At 41.8% G+C, this 24,959-nt stretch overlaps 1 protein-coding gene across 3 annotated transcripts in view; it reads right to left on the reverse strand.

The window, feature by feature from the left end:
- The window catches only part of cacnb1 (calcium channel, voltage-dependent, beta 1 subunit), a 470,521-nt gene that overhangs the window by 32,867 nt on the left and 412,695 nt on the right, over positions 1–24,959 (reverse strand). For all 3 annotated transcript variants that reach the window (XM_072248611.1, XM_072248612.1, XM_072248610.1), the window contains exon 10: positions 24,745–24,854. In XM_072248611.1, the coding sequence (XP_072104712.1) occupies positions 24,745–24,854 (110 nt within the window). The remainder of the gene's footprint in view (positions 1–24,744; positions 24,855–24,959) is intronic.

Consider the following 24,959-nt stretch of genomic DNA (forward strand, 5'->3'; position numbering starts at 1 on the left):
AAAAAATTCATTTAAGATCTTCCCCATCATGTTTTGGCTCCACGCATGGATTACCATTTTGATCTTCCAGAGGACCAATTTTGTCCCTTGCAATCCTTTTGCCCGTAACATGTTTGTAGAATCCTTTAGGATTCTCCTTCACCTCGTCTGCTAGGGCAACCTCATTGCTTCCTTTAGCCATCCTGATTTCTTTCTTATGCGTTCTCTTGCATTTCTTATACTCTATAAGCACCTTATTTGTTCCTACTTGTCTATACCTGCTATGCACCTCCTTTTTTTCTTAACTGGGGTCTCAATGTCTCTTGAAAACCAACGTTCCCTACATTATTATCTTTACCTTTTATTGAGACAGGCACATCCAAGTTTTGTACTCTCAAAATTTCATTTCTAAATATCTCCCACTTACCAAGTATATTTTTGTCAGAAAACTGCCTGTCTCAATCTATATTTGCCAGATCCTTTCTGATACCATCAAAATTGGCCTTTCTCCAATTTAGAATCTCAACCCGCGGACAGACCTATCTTTTTGCATATTTAATTTGAAACTAATAGCACTGTGATCACTAGATGCAAAGTGTTCTCAGTATTTTTTATTTACACAATTTGTTTTCTTGTTCACATTGTTTGTTTTTCGGTCTTTATTTATGTATAGTTTTTCAGATAGACTATTGTATATCTATTTTCCTGTGAATGTCTGCAAAAAATGAATCTCAAGGTAGAATATGGTGACATATACATACTTCGATCATAAATTCACTTTGACATTGACTGCAGTGTTAATTTCACTCCCACTCATAAGAAGTACAGCACAGATGGAGAGAACTTGGTTAATATCCCAGTTGTAAAGTGAAGTATTTAGCTCACTCCCAGTTCCACACGCTCGATAGGTTACAGCTCTTGAAGTGTTCATCCAGGTACTTTTGCATATGATAGGTCCTTACACCTGTTCCTTCTAGGTAGTGGGTTATTCAACCATACTCTAGTCATTCTATCAATGACTATTTTCCTGAACTATACTCTCGTTTTTGTATCAGTGACTGTTTTCCTGGACTATACTCTAGTCATTCTATCAATGACTATTTACCGATACGATACTCTAGTCTCTCTATCAATTACTATTTTCTTGTACCATACTCTAGTCTTTCTATCAATGACTATTTTCCTGAACTGTACTCTAATCTATCAGTGACTGTTTTCCTGTTCTACACCCTAATCCTTCTATTAGTGACTGTTTTCCTGTTCTACACCCTAATCCTTCTATTAGTGACTGTTTTCCTGTTCTACACCCTAATCCTTCTATTAGTGACTGTTTTCCTGTTCTACACCCTAATCCTTCTATTAGTGACTGTTTTCCTGTTCTACACCCTAATCCTTCTATTAGTGACTGTTTTCCTGTTCTACACCCTAATCCTTCTATTAGTGACTGTTTTCCTGTTCTACACCCTAATCCTTCTATTAGTGACTGTTTTCCTGTTCTACACCCTAATCCTTCTATTAGTGACTGTTTTCCTGTTCTACACCCTAATCCTTCTATTAGTGACTGTTTTCCTGTTCTACACCCTAATCCTTCTATTAGTGACTGTTTTCCTGTTCTACACCCTAATCCTTCTATTAGTGACTGTTTTCCTGTTCTACACCCTAATCCTTCTATTAGTGACTGTTTTCCTGTTCTACACCCTAATCCTTCTATTAGTGACTGTTTTCCTGTTCTACACCCTAATCCTTCTATTAGTGACTGTTTTCCTGGACTATACTTCAGTCTTTCTATCAGTGACTGTTTTCATCAACTGTACTCTAGCCTATCAATCTATTAATACCCTCCCCCTCCATTGTAAATTTCCCTGTTAAAGGGATTAGATTAAAACTCTGACAATCTTGCAAATTCGGACCCTTGGTGGTGCCAGATTAACCAAACCATTATTCACATCAATACCCCAACACATTTTTAACATACTTTTCTGTAGATGTCACACAGCAGTACAATGAATTTCACAGGTAATCAGGTAAGTTTAAAGGAAGTACAGGAACCATGGCTGGACTGAGTGGAAGGGAGTGTGGGAATTGAAACCCTGGACAATGGCAAACATGGTCTGGTGATCCAGATGCCAAACCATCTGGGATTTCTGAGTGGTTGGACAGAGGATTATTGGAGCTTTGTTGCAGGTGCCACCTGTTCACCCATTCTGGGTCTCTCAAGATCTTGGGGAAATGCTTCTGATTCCTTTTGCTGAATGAAAGAGTCCCAAGATAAATGGAAACAGAACTCCCGAATGTTGGTAATACCATCATGAAACTCTTTTTGGTGCTATTTCATCACTGAATGATACTTTGCATGTGACCTAAATTAGTGAAGCTAAAATCATATTCAGATCAACACTGGACATTACTTCATTGGCAGCTAAGACTGGTCAATTACCCAAAGCTGCAATCCCCTTTTCAATAGTTCACACGATCGCAAAGACAAATTGTAGCATGCTCCACAGCAGCTATATATCAGAAAATCCCTCTGCCAGACACGTGTAGGTGGGTGAACAAAAGCAAAAAATGCTGAAAATACTCATAGATCCATAAGACCATAAGACATAGTAGCAGAATTAGGCCATCTGGCCCATTGAGTCTGCTCTGCCATTCAATTGGCTGATCCTTTTTTTCTATCTCCTCCTTAACCCCAGTTCCCAGCCTTTTCCCCGTAACTTTTGATGCCATGGCCAATCACAAAACTACCAATCTCTGCCTTAAATACATCCAATAGCCTATAAGACCATAAGACCACAAGATATAGGAGCAGAAGCAGGCCATTCGGGCCATCGAGTCTGCTCTGCCATTCAATCATGGGCTGATCTAATTCTTTCAGTCATTCTCACTTCCCTGCTTTCTCCCCATACCCTTTGCTGACCTGGCTAATCAAGAACTGACCTATCTTTGTCTTAAATGCATTCAATGACTTGGCCTCCACAGTCACTCATGGCAACAAATTCCACAGATTTACCAACCTCTGACTAAAGTAATTTCTCCGCATCTCTGTTCTAAATGGACGTCCTTCAATCCTGAAGTCGTGCCCTCTTGTCCTAGACTCCCCTACCATGGGAAATAACTTTGCCATATCTAATCTGTTCAGACCTTTTAACATTCGGAATGTTTCTATGAGATCTCCCCTCATTCTCCTGAACTCCAGGGAATACAGCCCAAGAGTTGTCAGACGTTCCTCATAGGGTAACCCTTTCATTCCTGGAATCATTCTCGTGAATCCTCTCTGAACCCTCTCCAATGTCAGTATATCCTTTCTAAAATAAGGAGCCCAAAACTGCGCACGATACTCCAAGTGTGGTCTCACGAGTGCCTTATAGAGCCTCAACATCACATCACTGTTCTTATATTCAATACCTCCAGAAATGAATGCCAACATTGCATTCGCCTTCTTCACCACCGACTCAACCTGGAGGTTAACCTTTAGGGTATCCTGCACAACAACTCCCAAGTCCTTTAGCATTTTTGCATTTTGAATTCTCTCCCCATCTAAATAATAGTTTGCCTGTTTATTTCTTCCATCAAAGTGCATAACCATACACTTTCCAAAATTGTATTTCATTTGCCACTTCTTTGTCCATTCCCCTAAACTATCTAAGTCTCTCTGCAGGCTCTCTGTTCCCTCAACACTACCCGCTCCTCCACCTATCTTTGTATCATTGGTAAATTTAGCCACAAATCCATTAATCCCATAGTCCAAATCACCTGCATCTCCTCCATTTCCTTCACTTCGGCCCTCACCCCATCCTCCCGCCACCACAACAGGGACAGAGTTCTCCTTCTCCTCACCTACCACCCCACCAGCCTCCGGATCCAGCACATTATCCTCCTCAACTTCCACCACCAAGCACATCTTTCCCTCTCCACCCCTCCGCCTTCCGCAGGGATTGGTCCCTCCGCGACTCCCTGATCCACACGGATCTCCCACCTGGCACTTATCCCTGTTAGCACAAGTGCTACACCTGTCCCTACACCTCCTCTCTTGCCACCAGTCAGGGCCCCAAACAGTCCTTCCAAGTGAGGCAACGCTTCACTTGTGAGTCTGTTGCGGTCATCTATTGCATCCGGTGCTCCCGGTGCAGCCTCCTCTACATCGGTGAAACCCGACGCAGATTGGGGGACCGCTTCGTCGAGCACCTCTGCTCCATCCGCCACAACAGGCAGGATCTCCCAGTAGCCACCCATTTCAACTCTGCTTCCCATTCCCATTCAGATATGTCCATACATGGCCTCCTCTACTGCCATGATGAGGCTAAACTCAGGTTGGAGGAGCAACACCTCATATACCATCTAGGTAGTCTCCAGCCACTTGGTATGAACATAGAATTCTCCAACTTCCGGTATTTCCCTTCCCCTATCTCTATTTCACTCTGCCCCCTCCCCCAGCTGCCTATCACCTTCCTCATGGTTCCACCTCCTTCTACTACCCATTGTGTTTTCCCCTATTCCTTTTTCACCTTTCCTGCCTATCACCTCCCTGCTCCCTTCCCCTACCCCTTGATCTTTTCCCTTACTGGTTTTTCACCTGGAACCTACCAGCCTTCTCCTTCCCACCCTCCACCCACCTTCTTTATAGGGCCTCTGCTCCTTCCCTCTTCAGTCCTGATGAAGGGTTCCGGCCCGAAACGTTGACTGATCGTTTCCACGGATGCTGCCCGACCTGCTGAGTTCCTCCAGTGTGTTGTGAGTGTCCAATTCATTGACATGCATCGTAAAAAGCAGCGGTCCCAACACCGACCTCTGTAGAACTCCACTGGTAACTGGCAGCCAGCCAGAATAGGATCCCTTTATTCCCACTCTCTGTTTTCTGCCGATCAGCCAATGCTTCACCCATGCCAGTAACTTCCCTGTAATTCTATGGGTTCTTATCTTGCTAAGCAGCCTCATGTGCAGCACCTTGTCAAAGGCCTTCTGAAAATTCAAGTACACCACATCCATTGCATCTGCTTTGTCTACTCTGCTTGTAATTTCCTCAAAAAATTGCAGCAGGTTAGTCAGGCAGGATTTTTCTTTTGGGAAACCGTGCTGTCTTTGGCCTACCTTGTCATGTGCCTCCAGGTACTCCGTAATGTCATCACTAACAATCAATTCCAATAACTTCCCAGCCACTGATGTCAGGCTAACAGGTCTATGGTTCTTTTTAGCTGCCTCAGTTCCTCTGCCATCTCTATGTCTCTCATTACAATATCTCCAGCGTCATTTTCTATTGGTCCTACAGTATATCTATCATCAACTCTCTTTTACCCTTTATATCTTTAAAAAAGCTTTTAGTATTTTCTTTGATTTCTTTCTGAATGCATCTTTTCCTTCCTAATGACTTTCCTAGTTTCCTCTGCAAATTTTCAAAAGCTTCCCAATCCTCTATCTTCTCACTAGCTTTGGCTTCCTTGTACGCCCTCTCTTTTGCTTTTACTTTGGCTCTGACTTCACTTGTCAGCCACAGTAGTGTCCATCTTCCATTTGAAAATTTCTTCTTACTTGGAATATATCTGTCTTGCACTTCCCTTATTCTTTGCAGAAACTCCAGCCATTGTTGCTCTGCTATCCTTCCTGCTAGTGTCCCTTCCCAGTCAACTTTGGCCAGTTCCCCTCTCATGCTATTGTAATTTCCTTTATTCCACTGAAATACTGACATATTGGAAATCAGTTTCTCCTTCTCAAATTTCAAAGTGAACTCGATCACATTGTGATCATTATTCCCTAATGGTTCCTTAACTTTAATCTCTCTTATCACCTCCAGATCATTGCACAACACCCAATCCAGCACAGCCGATCCCCTAGTGGGCTCAACAACAAGCTGTTCTAAAAAGCCATCCCTTAGACATTCTACAAATTCTCTCTCGAGGTCCAGTACTGACCTGGTTTTCCCAATCCACTTTCATGTTAAAATCCCCAACGATTATCATAACATTGCCCTTCTGACACGCCTTTTCTATCTTCTGCTGTAATTTGTAATCCACATCCTGGCTGCTGTTTGGAGGCCTGTATACAACTGCCATTAGGGTCCTTTTACCTTTGCCATTTCTCAGCTCAACCCATAGAGACTCTACACCTTCCAATCTTAAGTCATCACTTTCTAATGATTTAATATTATTTCTTATGAACCTGGCCTCCACGGCTGCACGTGGCAACAAATTCCACAAATTCACCACCCTCTGGCTAAAGAAATTTCTCCGCATCTCTGTTTTGAAAGGATGCCCCCCTATCCTGAGGCTGTGCCCTCCTGTCCTAGACTCTCCCACCATGGGAAACATCCTTTCCACATCTACTCTGTCTAGGGCTTTCAACATTTGAGAGGTTTCAATGAGATCTCCCCTCATCTTTCTGAATTCCAGTGAGTACAGACCCAGAGTCATCAAATGTTCCACGTACGATAACCCTTTCATTCCTGGAATCATCCTTGTGAACTTCCTCTGGACCCTCTCCAGGGCTAGCACATCTTTTCTAAGATGAGGGGCCCAAAACTGTTCACAACACTCAAGGTGAGGCCTCACCAGTGCCTTATAAAGCCTCAGCATCACATCCTTGCACTTGTAGTCTAGACCTCTTGAAATGAACACTAACATGGCATTTGCCTTCCTCACAACCAACTCAACCTGCAAGTTAGCCTTCAAGGTGTTCTGCACAAGGACTCCCAAGTCCCTCTGCATCTGCGATTCCTGTATTTTCTCCCCTTTTAGAAAATAGTCTGCACATTATTTCTACTACCAAAGTGCATGACCATGCATTTTCCAACATTATATTTTATTTGCCACTTTCTTGCCCATTCTCCTAATCTGTCTAAGCCGTTCTGCATCCTACCTGTTTCCTCAACACTACTTGCCCTTTCACCAATCTTCGTATCATCTGCAAACGTGGCAACAAAGCCATCTATTCCATTATTTATATATAGCATAAAAAGAAGTAGTCCCAACACCAACCCCTGCGGAACACCACTAGTCACTGGCAGTCAACCAGAAAAGGATCCTTTTATTCCCACTCGCTGCCTTCTACCAATCAGCCAATGCTCTAACCATCTTAGTAGCTTTCCTGTAACACCATGGGCTTTTAACTTGGTAAGCAACCTCATATGTGGTACCTTATCAAAGGCCTTCTGAAAGTCCAAATATACAACATCCACTGCATCCCCTTTATCTATCCTACTTGTAATCTTCTCAAAGAATTCCAACAGGTTCGTCAGTCAGGATTTTCCCTGAAAGAAACCATGCTGACTTTGTACTATCTTGTCCCTTGTCACCAAGTACTCCATCACCTCATCCTTAGCAATTGACTCCAACATGTTCTCAACCACTGAGGTCAGGCTATCTGGTCTATAATTTCCTTTCTGCTGCCTTCGTCCTTTCTTAAAGAGTGGAGTAACATTTGCAATTTTCCAGTCCTCTGACACAATGATTTTGAAAAGATCACTTCCATTGCCACCACAATCTCTAACACCACATCTTTCAGCACCCTAGGGTGCAGTTCTTCTGGTCCTGGTGACTACGTAACTTCAGATTTTTCAGCTCTTTGAGCACCTTCTCCCTTGTGACAGTAACTGCACCCACTTCTCTTCCTTCATACACTACAACATCAGGTATACTTCTGGTGTCTTCCACAGTGAAGACTGACGCAAAATACTCATTTAGTTCATCAGCCATCTCCTTGTCCCCTGTTATTATACCTCCTGCCTCATTTTGTAGCTGTCCTATATCCACTCTCATTTCTCTTTTATTTTTAACATACTTGAAAAAACTTTACTATCCACTTTGATATTATTTGCTAGCTCGCGTTCATATTTCATTGTTTCCCTTCCAATGATTTTTTTTAGTTGCTGTCTGTAGGTTTTAAAAACTTCCCAATCCTCTATCTTCCCACTAATTTTTGCTTTGTTGTATGTCCTTTCTTTTACTTTTACAATAGCTTTGACTTCCCTTGTCAGCCACGGTTGTACCATTTTACCACTTGAGTATTTCTTCATTCTTAGAATACACATGTCCTGCACCTTCCTCATTTTCCCCAGAAACGCACACCATTGCTGCTGTGCTGACATCCCTGCCAGCATCTCCTTCCAATTTATTTTGACCAACTTCTCTCTCATACCACTGTAACTTCCCTTACTCCACTGAAATGCTGCTACATCAGACTTTACATTCTCCCTATCAAATTTCAAGTTGAACTCAATCATATTGTGATCGCTGGTTCCTAAGGGTTTTTTAACCTTAAGTTCCCTAATCACCTCCGGTTCACTACGTAACACCTAATCCAGTATAGCTGAACCCCTAGTAGGCTCAACGACAAACTGCTCTAAAAAGCTACCTCTTAGGTATTCAACAAACTCACTCTCTTGAGATCCATTACCAACTTGATTTTCCCAATCGACCCTCATGTTAAAATCTTCCATGACTACCATAACATTGCCCTTTGACTTGATTTCATGTTGTAACCTGTGGTCCACCTCCCAGCCACTGTTGGGAGGCCTGTATATAACTGCCATCAACATCCTTGAGTTCTCAACTCAACCCACAAGGATTCAACATTTTCCGATCCTAAGCCACATCCTTCTACTGATTTGATGCCAGCAGAGCCGTGCCACCCCCTCTGCCTATCCTCCTATCCCTCTGATACAATGTGTAACCTTGGACATTCAGCTCCCAACTACAACCATCGTTCAGCCACAATTCAGTGATGGACACAACATCATACCTGGTAATCTATAATAGTGCAACAAGATCATCCACCTTATTTCTTATACTACATGCATTCAGATACAACACTTCGAGTACTGTTCTTGCTGTCCTTTCTGAGTCTGCATCCCTAATGATTTGATTGGTTGCAGCCTGTTGGCTGCAACTAAGTCCCATCACCTGCCTGCCCTTCCTGACAATCTGACTGCACGCTATCTTTACTTTTTTTCCATCCGTCCTTTCCTGAGTCCCTTCACTCTGGTTACCACACCCGCGCACCCCCCCCGCCAAATTAGTTTAAACCTTTCTCAACAGCTCTAACAAACCTGTCCGCGAGAATATTGGTCGCCCTCGGGTTCAAGTGTAATCCGTCACTTTTGAACAGGTCATACCTCCTCCAGAAGAGATCCCAATGATCCAAGAACCTGAAGCCCTGCCTCTTGCTCCAGCTTCTCAGCCATGCATTTATCTGCCAAATCATCCTGTTTCTGCCCTCACTGGCGCACGGCACAGGCAGTAATCCAGAAATTACTACCTGGGAGGTCCTGCTTCTCAGCTTTCTACCTAGCTCTCTAAATTCTCTTTTCAGGACCTCATTGTTTTTCCTTCCTATGTCATTGGTACCAATATGTACCAAGACATCTGGCTGCTCCCCCTCTCTCTCCAAAATATTATGGACGTGATCTGAGGCATCCCTGACCTGGCACCTGGGAGGCAACATACCATCCGGGTGTCCCATTCATGTCAGATGACTATTGTGGAGAAAGTCACAGAGTTAGTGGTACAATTTATGAACCTGAATCATTAACTTCTGTTCTCTCTCCACTGTTGCTGACTGACCTGCTAATTATTCCCAACATTTCTTTGTTTTATTTTATTTATCTGGCATAATTTTGCTTTCAATTTGCAATTCCACTACAACTTTGAACTCTGCTTCCCACATAGGAACCATTGATCAAGACAGAATGGGTAAATCACATGCGCTCACTCATTGAGATCAAGTGTTTTAAATCTCAATTTTCTATTATATTTAGGTGAAAATTTGTGTTAATAGTATGGAGGTGATGATTGGATCAACACAACACATTGATTAAGTTCTCAAAAAGTGATGGATGAGTGACACAACATCCCCCTCAAACTGTGCTCCTAACAAGTTCTTCTCTTAGCTTTGACACTCACTTAGAAATATCACATTAGTAAATGAGCAAAGGAAGGAAATAATATTTAATACATGCAACAGTTCCAACAACAAGGTGAAAGTGTTGAGGGCGATGACCTGACAGGGGATGCCCACGGTGACCGGGTCTCTGGCGCTGTTGTGCAGGAGAGAAGGAGGGAGAAGAGAAATGCGGTAGTCGTAGGGGATTCCATAGTCAGGGGAACGGACAGGAGATTCTGTGAGCCTGGTAGAGATACCCACATGGGGTGTTGCCTCCCAGGTGCCAAGGTACGGGATGTCTCAGATCAGGTCCTAAATATTCTGAAGGGGGAGGGTGAGCAGCCAGTTGTCTTGGTACATGTTGGTACCAATGACATAGATAGGACAAAGGAGGAGGAGGTCCTGAAGAGAGATTCCCAGGAGTTAGGAAGGAAGCTGAGAAGCAGGACCTCCAGTGTAGTAATCTCGGGATTGCTACCTGTGCCACGTGCTAGCGAGGACAAGGATAATAGGATCAGGCAGATGAATGTGTGGCTGAGAGACTGGTGCAGGGGGCAGGGCTTCAGATTCTTGGATAATTGGGATCTCTCCTGGGGGAAGTATGACCTGTTCAAAAAGGACAGGTTACATCGGAACCCGAAGGGGACCAATATCCTGGCGGGAAAATTTAATAGAGCTGTTAGGGAGGGTTTAAACTAATTTGGCAGGGGGATGGGAACCGGAATGACAGAGTGGAGGAAGGGGAAAACAGAAATAAATCTAAGATAGTGAACAGTAAAGATGTCAGGAAGGACAGGCAAGTGATGGGGCAAATTTGTAGCCACTGGGATGAGTTGCAATGAAGTCAAAGCGAAAAGTATCAAATACTGGTCTTAAGGTGTTATACTTAAATGCACACAGCATAAGGAATAAGGTGGATGATCTTGTCGTACAGCTATAGATTGGCAGGTATGATATTGTGGCCACTGAGACGTGGCTAAAGGATGCGTGTCTCTGGGAGCTGAACGTCCAAGGATACACGGTGTATCGGAAGGATAGGAAGGTAGGCATGGCTTTATTGGTAAGAAGTGATATTAAATCATTAGAAAGAGGTGATATAGGATCGGAAGGTGCAGAATCTTTACAGGTTGAGCTAAGAAATAGCAGAGGTAAAAGGACCCTGATGGCAGTTATTTATAGGCCTCCAAACAGCTGCAGGGATGTGGACTACAAATTACAACTGGAAATAGAAAAGGCTTGTCAGAAGGGCAGTGTTATGATAATTGTGGGGGATCTTAAAATGCGAGTGGATTGGGAAAATCAGGTCGGCACTGGATCTCAAGAGAGAGAATTTGTAGAATGTCTGCGAGATGGCTTTTTAGAACAGCTTGTTGTTGAGCACACTAGGGGATCAGCTGTACTGGATTGGGTATTGTGTAATGAACTGAAGGTGATTAGAGAGATTGAGGTGAAGGAACCCTTAGGAGGCAGTGATCATAACATGATTGAGTTCACTGTGAAATTTGAAAAAGAGAAGCCGAAATCTGATGTGTCGCTATTTCAGTGAAGTACAGGAAATTACAGTGGCATGAGAGAGGAACTGGCCAAAGTTGACTGGAAAGGGACACTGGCGGGAAAGACAGCAGAGCAGCAGTGGCTGGAGTTTATGCGAGAAGTGAGGAAGGTGCAAGACAGGTATATTCCAAAAAAGAAGAAATTTTCGAGTGGAAAAAGGATGCAACCGTGATTGACAAGAGAAGTCAAAGCCAAAGTTAAAGCAAAGGAGAGGGCACACAAGGAAGCAAAAATTAGTGGGAAGACAGAGGATTGGGAAGTTTTTAAAACCTTACAAAAGGAAACCAAGAAGGTCATTAAGAGGGAAAAGATTAACTATGAAAGGAAGCTAGCAAATAATATCAAAGAGGATACTAAAAGCTTTTTCAAGTATATAAAGAGTAAAAGACAGGTGAGAGTAGATATAGGACCGATAGAAAATGATGCTGGAGAAATTGTAATGGGAGATAAGGAGATGACAGAGGAACTGAACGAGTATTTTGCATCAGTCATCAGTGAGGAAGACATCAGCAGTATACCGGACACTCAAGGGTGGCAGGGAAGAGAAGTGTGCGCAGTCACAATTACGACAGAGAAAGTACTCAGGAAGCTGAATAGTCTAAAGGTAGATAAATCTCCCAGACCAGATGGAATGCACCCTTGTGTGCTGAAGGAAGTAGCTGTGGAGATTGCGGAGGCATTAGCGGTGATCTTTCAAAAGTCGATAGATTCTGGCATGGTTCCGGAGGACTGGAAGATTGCAAATGTCACTCCGCTATTTAAGAAGGGGGCAAGGAAGCAAAAAGGAAATTATAGACCTGTTAGCTTGACATCGGTGGTTGGGAAGTTGTTGGAGTCGATTGTCAAGGATGAGGTTACAGAGTACCTGGAGGCATTTGACAAGATAGGCAGAACTCAGTATGGATTCCTTAAAGGAAAATCCTGCCTGACAAACATATTACAATTTTTTGAGGAAATTACCAGTAGGCTAGACAAGGGAGATGCAGTGGATGTTGTATATTTTGATTTTCAGAAGGCCTTTGACAAGGTGCCACTCATGAGGCTACTTAACAAGATAAGAGCCCATGGAATTACGGGAAAGTTACATACGTGGATAGACTGTTGGCTGATTGGCAGGAAACAGAGAGTGGGAATAAAGGGATCCTATTCTGGTTGGCTGCCGGTTACCAGTGGTGTTCCACAAGGGTCCGTGTTGGGGCCGCTTCTTTTTACATTGTACATCAACGATTTGGATTATGGAATAGATGGCTTTGTGGCTAAGTTTGCTGACGATACGAAGATAGGTGGAGGGGCTGGTAGTGCTGAGGAAACGGAGGGTCTGCAGAGAGACTTGGATAGATTGGAAAAATGGGCAGAAAAGTGGCAAATGAAGTACAATGTTGGAAAGTATATGGTTATGCACTTTGCCAGAAAAAATACATGGGCAGACTATTATTTAAATGGGGAAAGAATTCAAAGTTCTGAGATGCAACGGGACTTGGGACTCCTCGTACAGGGTACCCTTAAAGTTAACCTCCAGCTGGAGTCAGTAGTGAAGAAGGCGAATGCAATGTTGGCATTCGTTTCTAGAGGAATAGAGTATAGGAGCAGGGATATGATGTTGAGGCTCTATGAGGTGCTGTTGAGACCTCACTTGGAGTACTGTGGGCAGTTTTGGTCTCCTTATTTAAGAAAGGATGTGCTGATGTTGGAGAGGGTACAGAGAAGATCCACTAGAATGATTCCGGGAATGAGAGGGTTAACATATGAGGAACGTTTGTCCGCTCTTGGACTGTATTCCTTGGAGTTTAGAAGAATGAGGGGAGACCTCATAGAAACATTTCGAATGTTCCACGAGGGGACAGAGTGGATGTGGCAAAGTTGCTTCCTATGATGGGGGAGTCTAGTACAAGAGAGCATGACTTAAGGATTGAAGGGTGCTCATTCAGAACAGAAATGCAAAGAAATTTTTTTAGTCAGAGGGTGGTGAATCTATGGAATTTGTTGCCATGGGCAGCAGTGGAGGCCAAGTCATTGGGTGTATTTAAGGCAGAGATTGATAGGTATCTGAGTAGCCAGGGCATCAAAGGTTATGGTGAGAAGGCGGGGGAGTGGGACTAAATGGGAGAATGGATCAGCTCATGATAAAATGGCGGAGCAGACTCGATGGGCCAAATGGCTGACTTCTGCTCCTTTGTCTTATGGTCTTATGGTCTTATGGAAACCATCAGGCTGTGATCACCTCTGGGATCTGGCTTGGCACTGGCAACCTTTATCTGGGGCTGCCTGTATTAACAACTTAATCTTTGCCTTCATAATTTTGTATGTTTTTTTAACAATTTTCATAACACACTCTTCTGCATTCAATGAACTCTACACATACATCCCAGGTCTCCCTCCACTTGTTTTCATTTGGAAATGTGCACTCCAGCTTGCTATAGCCTCCCCTGAATCTTCCCACAAAAATGTAAATTTTTGTATATCTGTGATTCTAAGTTCCATGTCATCTCCAAATTGGGAACTTTTTTTTCCAGAACGAGGGGTCATAGTTTGAGGATTCCAGAACGAGGGGTCACAGTTTGAGGATAAAGGGGAAGCCTTTTAGGACCGAGATTAGGAAAAACTTCTTCACACAGAGAGTGGTGAATCTGTGGAATTCTCTGCCACAGGAAACAGTTGAGGCCAGTTCATTGGCTATATTTAAGAGGGAGTTAGATATGGCCCTTGTGGCTAAAGGGATCAGGGGGTATGGAGGGAAGGCTGGTACAGGGTTCTGAGTTGGATGATCAGCCATGATCATACTGAATGGCGGTGCAGGCTCGAAGGGCCGAATGGCCTACTCCTGCACCTATTTTCTATGTTTCTATGTTAACTGTGCCCTGTCCACCTAAGTCTAAGTACTGGCCTTTAGAGATTTACTACTCTCCCTCTTCAGACCAATGTGCAACAATTTCCAGTTATATAGTTAATTTTCTATCTGTTCTACTCTATCTACTGTTACTCTATGGGCTTCAATCTTGATGACAAGCCCATTGTGCAACTGTTTATCAAATGCTCAAATCCTACATTACCCTCATCAACCCTCTCTGCCACTTCAGCAAAATATTCTACAAATTTAACTCTCTTTAACAAATCAATGGTGGTACTCCAGAATCAATCCACATATATCAAAATAATTACTAATGCTGAACGTGAGTATTGTTCCTGAAATTTCCTCCATACAAAGTGAAACTAATTATACTTCATACTTTATTGTCGCCAAACAATTGATACTAGAACGTACAAGCATCATAGCGATATTTGATTCTGCGCCTCCCACTCCCTGGTTGATCTCTCGTTTCATATAGACCTATTTCATTATTAAGTGTGGATGCTAAAATTCTTTCAAAAATAATGGCTAATCGGCTGGAGAATATTCTAGCTAAAATTATCTCTCAGGACCAAACAGGTTTTGTAAAGGGCCGTTATTCCTTCTCTCATGTTCGGAGACTGTTAAATGTTATATATTCATCCCTTTCTAAGACTCCCCAATGTGTTGTCTCTCTCGATGCTGAAAAGGCATTTGACAGAGTTGAGTGGAAATACTTATTTAATGTTTTAGAGAAATTCGGCTTTGGTATTAATTTTAATAAGTGGGTCAGAATGATATATAAAAGCCCTATTGCTACTGTTATTACCAATAATTGTAGAGCTTTTTTCGACTTTCGCGGGGTACGAGACAAGGATGTCCGCTAAGTCCCTTGTTATTTAATTTGGTGCTGGAACCCTTGGCTATTGCACTTTGTGAAGCTAAAGATATCCATAGAATTTTCATAAATGGGACTATTTATAAGATCTCCCTTTATGCTGATGATCTCTTAGTTTATATTTCGAATCCTGAAGAATCCATTCCTAGTTTATTGAAACCATTAAACGAATTCCGAAAGTTTTCGGGATATAAACTAAACCTTCATAGAAGTGAATTGTTTCCCTTAAATGATTCTGCTTCTATATATGATGAACTTAAAGAAGGGTAACTTTGAAGGTATGAGACGTGAATTAGCTAAGATAGACTGGCAAATGATACTTAAAGGATTGACGGTGGATATGCAATGGCAAGCATTTAAAGATTGCGTGGATGAACTACAACAATTGTTCATCCCAGTTTGGCAAAAGAATAAATCAGGGAAGGTAGTGCACCCGTGGCTGACAGGGAAAATTAGGGATAGTATCAATTCCAAAGAAGAAGCATACAAATTAGCCAGAAAAAGCAGCTCACCTGAGGACTGGGAGAAATTCAGAGTCCAGCAGAGGAGGACAAAGGGCTTAATTAGGAAAGGGAAAAAAGATTATGAGAGAAAACTGGCAGGGAACATAAAAACTGACTGTAAAAGCTTTTATAGATATGTGAAAAGAAAAAGATTGGTTAAGACAAATGTAGGTCCCCTACAGACAGAAACAGGTGAATTGATTATGGGGAACAAGGACATGGCAGACCAATTGAATAACTACTTTGGTTCTGTCTTCACTAAGGAGGACATAAATAATCTTCCGGAAATAGTAGGGGACAGAGGGTCTAGTGAGATGGAGGAACTGAGGGAAATACATGTTAGTAGGGAAGTGGTGTTAGGTGAATTGAAGGGTTTAAAGGCAGATAAATCCCCAGGGCCAGATGGTCTGCATCCCAGAGTGCATAAGGAAGTAGGCCAAGAAATAGTGGATGCATTAGTGATAATTTTTCAAAACTCTTTAGATTCTGGACTAGTTCCTGAGGATTGGAGGGTGGCTAATGTAACCATGCTTTTTTAAAAAGGAGGGAGAGAGAAACCGGGGAATTATAGACCGGTTAGCCGAACATCGGTGGTGGGGAAACTGTTAGAGTCAGTTATCAAAGATGTGATAACAGCACATTTGGAAAGTGGTGAAATCATTGGACAAAGTCAGCATGGATTTGTGAAAGGAAAATCATGTCTGACGAATGTCATAGAATTTTTTGAGGATGTAACTAGTAGAGTGGATAGGGGGAGAACCAGTGGATGTGGTATATTTGGATTTTCAAAAGGCTTTTGACAAGGTCCCACACAGGAGATTAGTATGCAAACTTAAAGCACACGGTATTGGGGGTAAGGTATTGATGTGGATGGAGAATTGGTTAGCAGACAGGAAGCAAAGAGTGGGAATAAACGGGACCTTTTCAGAATGGCAGGCAGTGACTAGTGGGGTACCGCAAGGCTCAGTGCTGGGACCCCAGTTGTTTACAATATATATTAATGACTTAGACAAGGGAATTAAATGCAGCATCTCCAAGTTTGCGGATGACACGAAGCTGGGTGGCAGTGTTAGCTGTGAGGAGGATGCTAAGAGGATGCAGGGTGACTTGGATAGGTTAGGTGAGTGGGCAAATTCATGGCAGATGCAATTTAATGTGGATAAATGTGAGGTTATCTACTTTGGTGGCAAAAACAGGAAAACAGATTATTATCTGAATGGTGGCTGATTAGGAAAAGGGGAGGTGCAACGAGATCTGGGTGTCATTATACACCAGTCATTGAAAGTGGGTATGCAGGTACAGCAGATGGTGAAAAAGGCGAATGGTATGCTCGCATTCATAGCAAGAGGATTCGAGTACAGGAGCAGGGAGGTACTACTGCAGTTGTACAAGGCCTTGGTGAGACCACACCTGGAGTATTGTGTGCAGTTTTGGTCCCCTAATCTGAGGAAAGGCATTCTTGCCATAGAGGGAGTACAAAGAAGGTTCACCAGATTGATTCCTGGGATGGCAGGACTTTCATATGATGAAAGACTGGATCGACAGGCTTATACTCTGTGGAATTTAGAAGATTGAGGGGGGGATCTTATTGAAACATATAAAATCCTAAAGGGATTGGACAGGCTAGATGCAGGAAGATTGTTCCCGATGTTGGGGAAGTCCTGAACGAGGGGTCACAGTTTAAGGATAAAGGGGAAGTCTTTTAGGACCGAGATTGGGAAAAACTTCTTCACACAAGGAGCAGTGAATCTGTGGAATTCTCTGCCACAGGAAACAGTTGAGGCCAGTTCATTGGCTATATTTAAGAGGGAGTTAGATATGGCCCTTGTGGCTAAAGGGTATGGAGGGAAGGCTGGTACAGGGTTCTGTGTTGGATGATCAGCCATGATCATAATAAATGGCGGTGCATAAGGGCCGAATGGCCCACTCCTGCACCTATTTTCTATGTTTCTACTCCTTTTAGAGATACGGACTCTTTTAAATATTTAGGTATTATTATTACTAAAAATCATAAAGACCTTTATAAATCTAATTTGGTTCCCTTAGTGGATTTTATGAAGCAATTATTTTGTAGGTGGAATCCACTTACACTTTCATTAGTCTGCCGAATTCATGCATTTAAGATGATGACTTTACCAAAATTTTTATATGTATTTCAAAATATCCCTATTTTTTTAACTAAGAAGTTTTTTAATCAGGTTGACTCTATTATTTCATCTTTTGTTTGGAATAGTAAAAGACTAAGAATTGGTAAATATCATTTACAAAAATTAAAAAAGGATGGAGGTCTTGCTCTGCCTAATTTAAGAATGTATTATTGGACTGTTAATATATGTTATATGTGTTTTTGGTTATATTGAGCTGATAAAAATGAACGACTACCTTGGGTTGATTTGGAATTGAAAGGTGTGTAACAGTTTCACTTAACCTCGTTATTAGGAGCTTCCCTACCTGTACAACTGGCCAAAATTGCTAATTTAAATTTATATCCTTTAATTAAGCAGTTATTACGAATTTAGTTCCAGTTTCGTAATTTTTTTAATCTTAAAAAATCTAAACTTTTTAGTTTAATTTATCAAAATTATTTATTTAAATCTTCATGAAGTGATCCTACCTTTCTTCTTTGGAGGAATAAAGGAGTTTATTCCTTTATGGATCTGTTCCAAGATGGCTGATTGATGTCTTTTGAGAAATTAGTAACTAAATACTCCCTCTCATATTCACATTTCCTGCAATATCTTCACGTCAGACACTTTTTACAAGAATATTTAAGTAATTTTCCATATATACAGGATTCTGACCTGTTGGATATTATTTTTAAAATTAACCCTTTAGTGAAAAGTTTTATTGGGAACATTTATCATGTATTGTTACAACAGCAAAATTACCCTTCACTTAAGATGAAGCAAGATTGGGAGAGAGAGCTTAACACGACCTTGATAACAGAGGATTGGTTGCAGATTTTGAAGTTGGTTAACTCTTCTTTGATCTGTGCCAGTCACTCTTTAATTCAATTTAAAATTGTACATCGTTATTATTTGACAAAGGAGAGACTGTCTAAAATGTTTCCTAATCTTGATAGTCAGTGTGATTAATGTAAAACTGAGACAGCTACATTGACACACATGTTTTGGTCGTGTTCTGTATTGAAACATTTTTGGAAATCTATTTTTTCGACAATTTCTAAAGTTTTAAATATTAATTTATAATCTAATAAATTGACAGTTTTGTTTGGTATAATCCCTCAATATATTCATGGTATTTCTCGATCAGACTGACATGTAATTGCATTCGTTACATTATTGGCCAGAAGGGCTACTTTGTTGAAGTGGAAAGATGCTCCTGTTCTACTTTGATACAATAGTTCTCTCAGGTGATGCTATGTCTTAGTTTGGAGAAAATCAGAAGTCGAACTTTTGATCCTCGATTTGATTTCGAGAAAAGGTGGGGTTCTTTTGCCCGCTATTATCGTCTGATTTGAGTTAATTAAGATGGTTTCCTTCCGATTTTTGTTTAAATGGATTTGAGTTGGAGGTTTGTTGTTTTTCTTTTATGGAAGCTTGTATGACATATAGCTTCGGGGTTCTGCTCCCAATGGGGTTTTTTTCCGGTTTTTTAAGTTAGTAGGGACTTTTCCTCTTAGTTAGTAGGGGTTCTTTTTTTTCTCTCTTTTCTTTCAAAAAATATTCTTAACACTTTATTTTTTCTTATTATTGATATTTTGCTTAGCTTTGTTAATCAGTTATTTGCTAATTTAATTCTTTATTGTACATATTGACATTGACTTGATTATCTTAGTGTATTTTTGTTGATCTTTAATAATAATCAATAAAAAAGATTTAAAAAATGAAATGGTCTCTAGTTGCTACCTTTACACTGTTCTTTTAAAGAAGGTTGGAACATTTGAAAATTTCTCGTTCTAAGGTATCACGGTTGAATCTTTGGAAGATTACGGTTGGGGCCTCTGCATTTTCTCCTCTTACTTCCCTTTCTACCTAAGGATTTAATGCATCTGCTCTAGGTCATCTATCCTCTCTAAGCATAGCCTGCCTCTCTGCCAGAGTAACACACACAAAATGCTGGAGGAACTCATCTATGGAAAGGAATAAACAGGCTTCTCCAACCACACCCCCCCGCCCCATTTGCTGTCCTGATGAAGGGTCTCGGCCCAAAATGTTAATTGTTTGTTCTTCTCCATAGATGCTGCCTGACCCGCTGAGTTCTTCCAGCATTTTCTATGTGTTACTCTGGCTTTCCAGCATCTGTAGAATTTTTTGTGTTTATGATATGTTGCTGCACTGTGAAGTCACTTTGAGATATGCCTACCCTGAAGAAGTTTAAATCTGCTCTTTGACCCTCTCTCACTGCTCCCTCTCTTGGTCTCTGCTACTCATTCCCCTCTCCCCACCTCCTTACACTCAATTCTCCCCCCTTCATTTCCAGTCCTGGACCGAAACGTTGACTCTTCATTGTTCTCCATAGACTTTGCCTGACCTGCTGAGTTTGTCCAGTAATTTTGTAATCATCACTTCTGATGGTGATTTGGAGTGAAAAGATTAGCTGTGCTCACTAATTCCACCCCCCACCCCCATCAACAGTCTCAACAATCTCAAGGTGGGTTTATTAGAGAAACCCAAGCAGGTCACACACAGAATTGCTGACAGGTAAGAAATTCAAAATTTCAAAGTAAATAAGAAACCTATTTCTTAAATATACAATGGGGTTAAAGAGAGTTGTTCATAGGATAAATACTTCGCTGAAATAAAAACAGAAAATTCTAGAAACACTTAGCAGGTCTGACAGCTAACTTTTCAGGCCAAAGACTTTTCAACAGAATGGAGAAGGAGAGCAAGTAAGTTGCCCTAGGTAGCAGAGAAGGCGAGGGTGACTGTGGGTGAATACAATGGTGACAGGATGCAACAGTGGTCTTTCTTTAATACTTTCGCACATTCAAATAAGTCAGACTCTATCTTACCTAGACTTCGTACGTTATATAGACACAAAGGCTTAATTGCCCATGTAGGTACGTTAGGGACATTTAAAAAAGTTTTAGTTGGACACTCAGATGATGGAAAAATCGAAAGCTATGTAGGAGGGAAGGGTTAGATTGATTTTAGAGTAGGTTAAAAGGTCGGCACAACATCCTGGGCTGTACGGCGCTGTAATGTTCTATTGTTACATCATTTTATTCTATCAAAGATACTGCCACTGTTCTACCCTTTGTCCTCTCCCATTTCCTCTGCTAACTGAAATATCTTGCATTCTCTCCTTTTCAGTCTTGATGAAACTGTAATATTACAGTTTCTCTTTCCACAAATACTGATTGAGCTGTTGAGTATTTTCACCATTTTCTGTTCCTTTTACTGAACACAAGAGATTCTACAAAGATGGAAACCTAGAGAAACATACAAAATGCTGGAGGAACTCAGCAGGTCAGGCAGCATCAATGGAAAGGAATTTTTAGGTTTTCCTCGGTTTTCCTTCCTGTTTACTCATGTTCCTGCTTTATTTCTAAAATACTGTAAATAGGCCAATGTGAGTAAAATAAAACCTACTGAATACTTAAGTATTCAAAGATCCACACCCCCTCTGATTTACTGTTCCCCTCAATATGAACAGAATTATCTCAGGCCTTAAGGGCAAACAATGGTCTTGGGCATGTGTCCAAGATTCATTTTAAATTACTGTCAAAATATAAATAATCAATCATGCATTAAATCTGAAAACTCTGCATGTGACTTCTGCAAGTTTCATTTTAACTTTTTTTTTAAAGTTTATTAACTAATGGTTGCACCAGCAATGATACAGCCAGCAATACTTCCTCCTGCCATTAAGTGGCAGTGTTTGCTCTTTTCTCCATGCCTATCCCGAGGGAAGTCGATGCTGTTTCTTAAACTAAACTAAGAGTCACACACAGGAACTCTGTCACCAACATGGCCTAAACCAACAACATATAATCAGAAATGCTTAATCCAAATGCACAGAAGAAAGTGCTTTCATTAGATTAAATACTTAAGTCATTCTTCAGTACTTGCACTATGTATTTCCTACAGCTGCAGAAAATATCAGGTTTCCATACGTTGAAGGTCAGGATTGAAGGTTAAACACAAGACATTCTGCAGATGCTGGAAATCTTGAGCAACATACACAAAGTGCTGGAGAAACTCAGGTCAGGCAGCATCTATGGAGAGAAATAAACATTCAATGTTTTGGGCTGAGATCCTTCATCGGGACCAGAAATGAAGGGGGTGAAGAAGCCAGAACAAGAAGGTGGGTCTAGGAGAGGAGTACAAACTGGCAGGTGATAGGTGAGACTAGATGAGGGGGAAGGTGGGTGGATTGAAGTAAATAGCTGGGAAAGGATAGGTGGAAGAAGTAAAGAACTGAAGAAGAAGGGATGTTATAGGGAAGGACAGGGAACCATATGGACAGTGGAAGTAAGGGAAGAAGGAGATGAACTATAGAGAGATGATGGGTAGGTGAGAAGAAGGGGTAAGAGGATAATCAGAATGAAGAATGGAAAAGGAAAGGGGAGAAATTAATGTAAGTTAGATACTTATTTATTAATTATTTATTGAGATATTGTGTGGAATAGGCCCTCCTGGCCTTTCGAAACACACCGCCTAGCAGTCCCCCAATTTAATCCTAGCCTAATCATGGGAGAATTTACAATAACCAATCAATCTACCAACCGGTACATCTTTGGACTTTGAGAGGAAACCGGAGCACCTGGAGAGACTCACGGGGTCACAGGGAGAACATACAAACTCCTTACAGGGTTCTGTCTGGGTCACCTCCAACCTGATGGCATGAACATTGATTTCTTTAATGAATGGCACTTCCTCCTTCCCTTTGTTCCATGGTCTGCCGTCCTCTCCTATTAGAATCCATTTTCCTCAGCCCTGTACCAATTCCACCTGTCACTTCCTAGCTTCATCTCCCCTCCCTCATCTATCCACTTCCCCCTTACCCCTTCTTTCCTCCTCACCTGCCCATCACCTTCCTCTGGTTCCTCTCCACCCACCCTTTTTCCATGGTTTATTGGCCTCTCCTATCAGATGACTTCTGCTTCTTCAATCTGATGAAGCGTCTCAGCCTGAAACATGGACTGTTTACTCCTCTCCAAAGACTGATGTTTTACTCACTTGCACAAAAATTTTATAACCTATATTTGATTTACATTATTCAAAATAAATCAGTTACAGGAAGTACTGGGCAGCTGTTTCCTTAGTGGAGCCAACCATGAACTGAATGTCACAAGTTCTAAAATTAAACTCGCAGATTTCATAAATCAGATTCAGGTTCATTTATTTATCACACCCTGCAGCGAAATGCGTCATTTGTGTTAACTATCAACACCACCTAAGGATGTGCTGGGTGGTGCCCACAAGTGTCAGCATACATTCCAGCATCTGCATAACTTGCCCAGCATGTCCGCAGAACAACACAGGCAACAACAATATGGAGGCTTAGGGAAATATAGAGGCTCAGGAGCAACAAGCAGTCGGCTGGAGGAACTCAGCAGCTGCGCGAGCAGAAGAATTGTCAGCATTTCAGGTCCTGAAGCAGGGTTTTGACCCAAAATACCGACTATTCTTTTCCTCCCACAGTCTGCTTGACCTGTTGAATTCTTCCGGCAGATTTATTGTTGCTCGAGATCCCAGCATCTGCAGTTGCTTGTGTCTCCATGTTAGATTACAGTAAAACGCTGTTAATTCAATATGCCGAGTACTTCGGTGGTGACAGATCGGGCAGATGTTCTGAACATCCAGATGTTATTCTATTAATACTTTATCATACTTTTAATCTTTTGCTTCTTCAATGCTACACAATGTAATACATTTTTCAGCAAACATGGTCAGTTTAAAAGGAACATGGGAAACAAGACGCTAGTAAGTAAGAGATGGGGGGAGGTAAGAATGAAAGTAGAGACGGCTGCTGGAGGGAGATAAGCAGCAACCAATGCAGGACTATGATAAGTAAAGGAGATGAGAATGGGACCATTAAGGGAGAGGTAAATGGCAAATGGAACCAGAACCTGACAGGAAAGAGGGTGGGTGGAGCACAGAATATGTGTGTAGTGGGTGGATGGAATGAAGCATGGCGACTCAGCGCATCCTTGTTGACACATTTTATTGTATGTTTCAATGTTTAAATGTACATGTGAGAGTGACAAATAAAACTAACCTTAACACTTTAATGAAGATGAGTGATAGGCATCTGGGGGAGCAGTATGGGAGGTAGGAAAAGCATCAAAAAATGGGAGGACTGGAGAAGGATCGGAAGGGGAGGGGGTAAGAAGGGGAAAGGGGTGGGAATGGGGTCAAATATGGGATGACAGGAAGACTGAAGGAGGTTCAGATTGGGAGAGAGAGGGGCATAGGAAGGGGAAAACTCTGCTGGAAAGGCAGCTTGTCTATAACTGGAAAGCAATTCTTGGACTCGCCGAATAGATGTAGATTTATTTAGCGATACAGTGCTAAACTTAGCCATACAGGGCCCTTCTGGCCCTTCGCGCCACATCACCCCAGCAAACCTCGACAACCCTGGTTAACCCTAACCTAATTACTGGGCAATTTACAATGACCTATTAACCTGCCCAGTACACCTTTGGACTGTGGGAGTAAACTGGAACACCTGAAGAAGATCCACACATTCCATGGGGAGGACCTACAGACATCTTACAGATGGAGTTGGAATTGAATTCAGAACTCCAGATGTCCCAAGCTGTAATAGCGTAATGCTAACCACTACACTACCGTGACACCCCCATAGAGTGAATTATCAGAGGTTTCTTGTAGTCCCCTTACCCTCCCTCCCCTGGAAAAATGTCCTTTTAGAGGATATATCTATTTCTCTCTGGAAATAGATTTGTTACAGACTTTCTGATCAGAACAGCTCGCTGATTGAGAGCATTTCTCCTCATCACCCTCATAGCCCCCACCTTGATCATCCTGAAACTGAGCGCTCTGGTTACCAGTTTCATTCTTTGTTGCCCGTTTGACAGAAGCCGAGAGGCTGCCACAGACCCAGGTGAAAGGATGTTTCAAAAAGCAGCTCAGACGATCCAATTAGGAAAGAAATTTAAGAGGCAATTCAAGCGAGACACTCACCTAGGCTGGAACGAGTGCTGGAACGCTCGATTATTGTGTGTTTGCTGGGATTGTTCAGCACTGATCGCTTTGCTAATGAGATGTCAGCAGTAACTCGTGTGATTGATATTCTGTCAACAGAAAGCAGGGTTACTTGTAGCTTGCCTAGAACTGTTAGTCTTCCCAGTAATACTCTCCTGCCACATATTATGGTGTCATTTCAAGAGGACTAGAAT

Source organism: Mobula birostris, chromosome X, assembly GCF_030028105.1.
Source record: "Mobula birostris isolate sMobBir1 chromosome X, sMobBir1.hap1, whole genome shotgun sequence".
Classification (NCBI taxonomy): Eukaryota; Metazoa; Chordata; class Chondrichthyes; order Myliobatiformes; family Myliobatidae; genus Mobula; species Mobula birostris.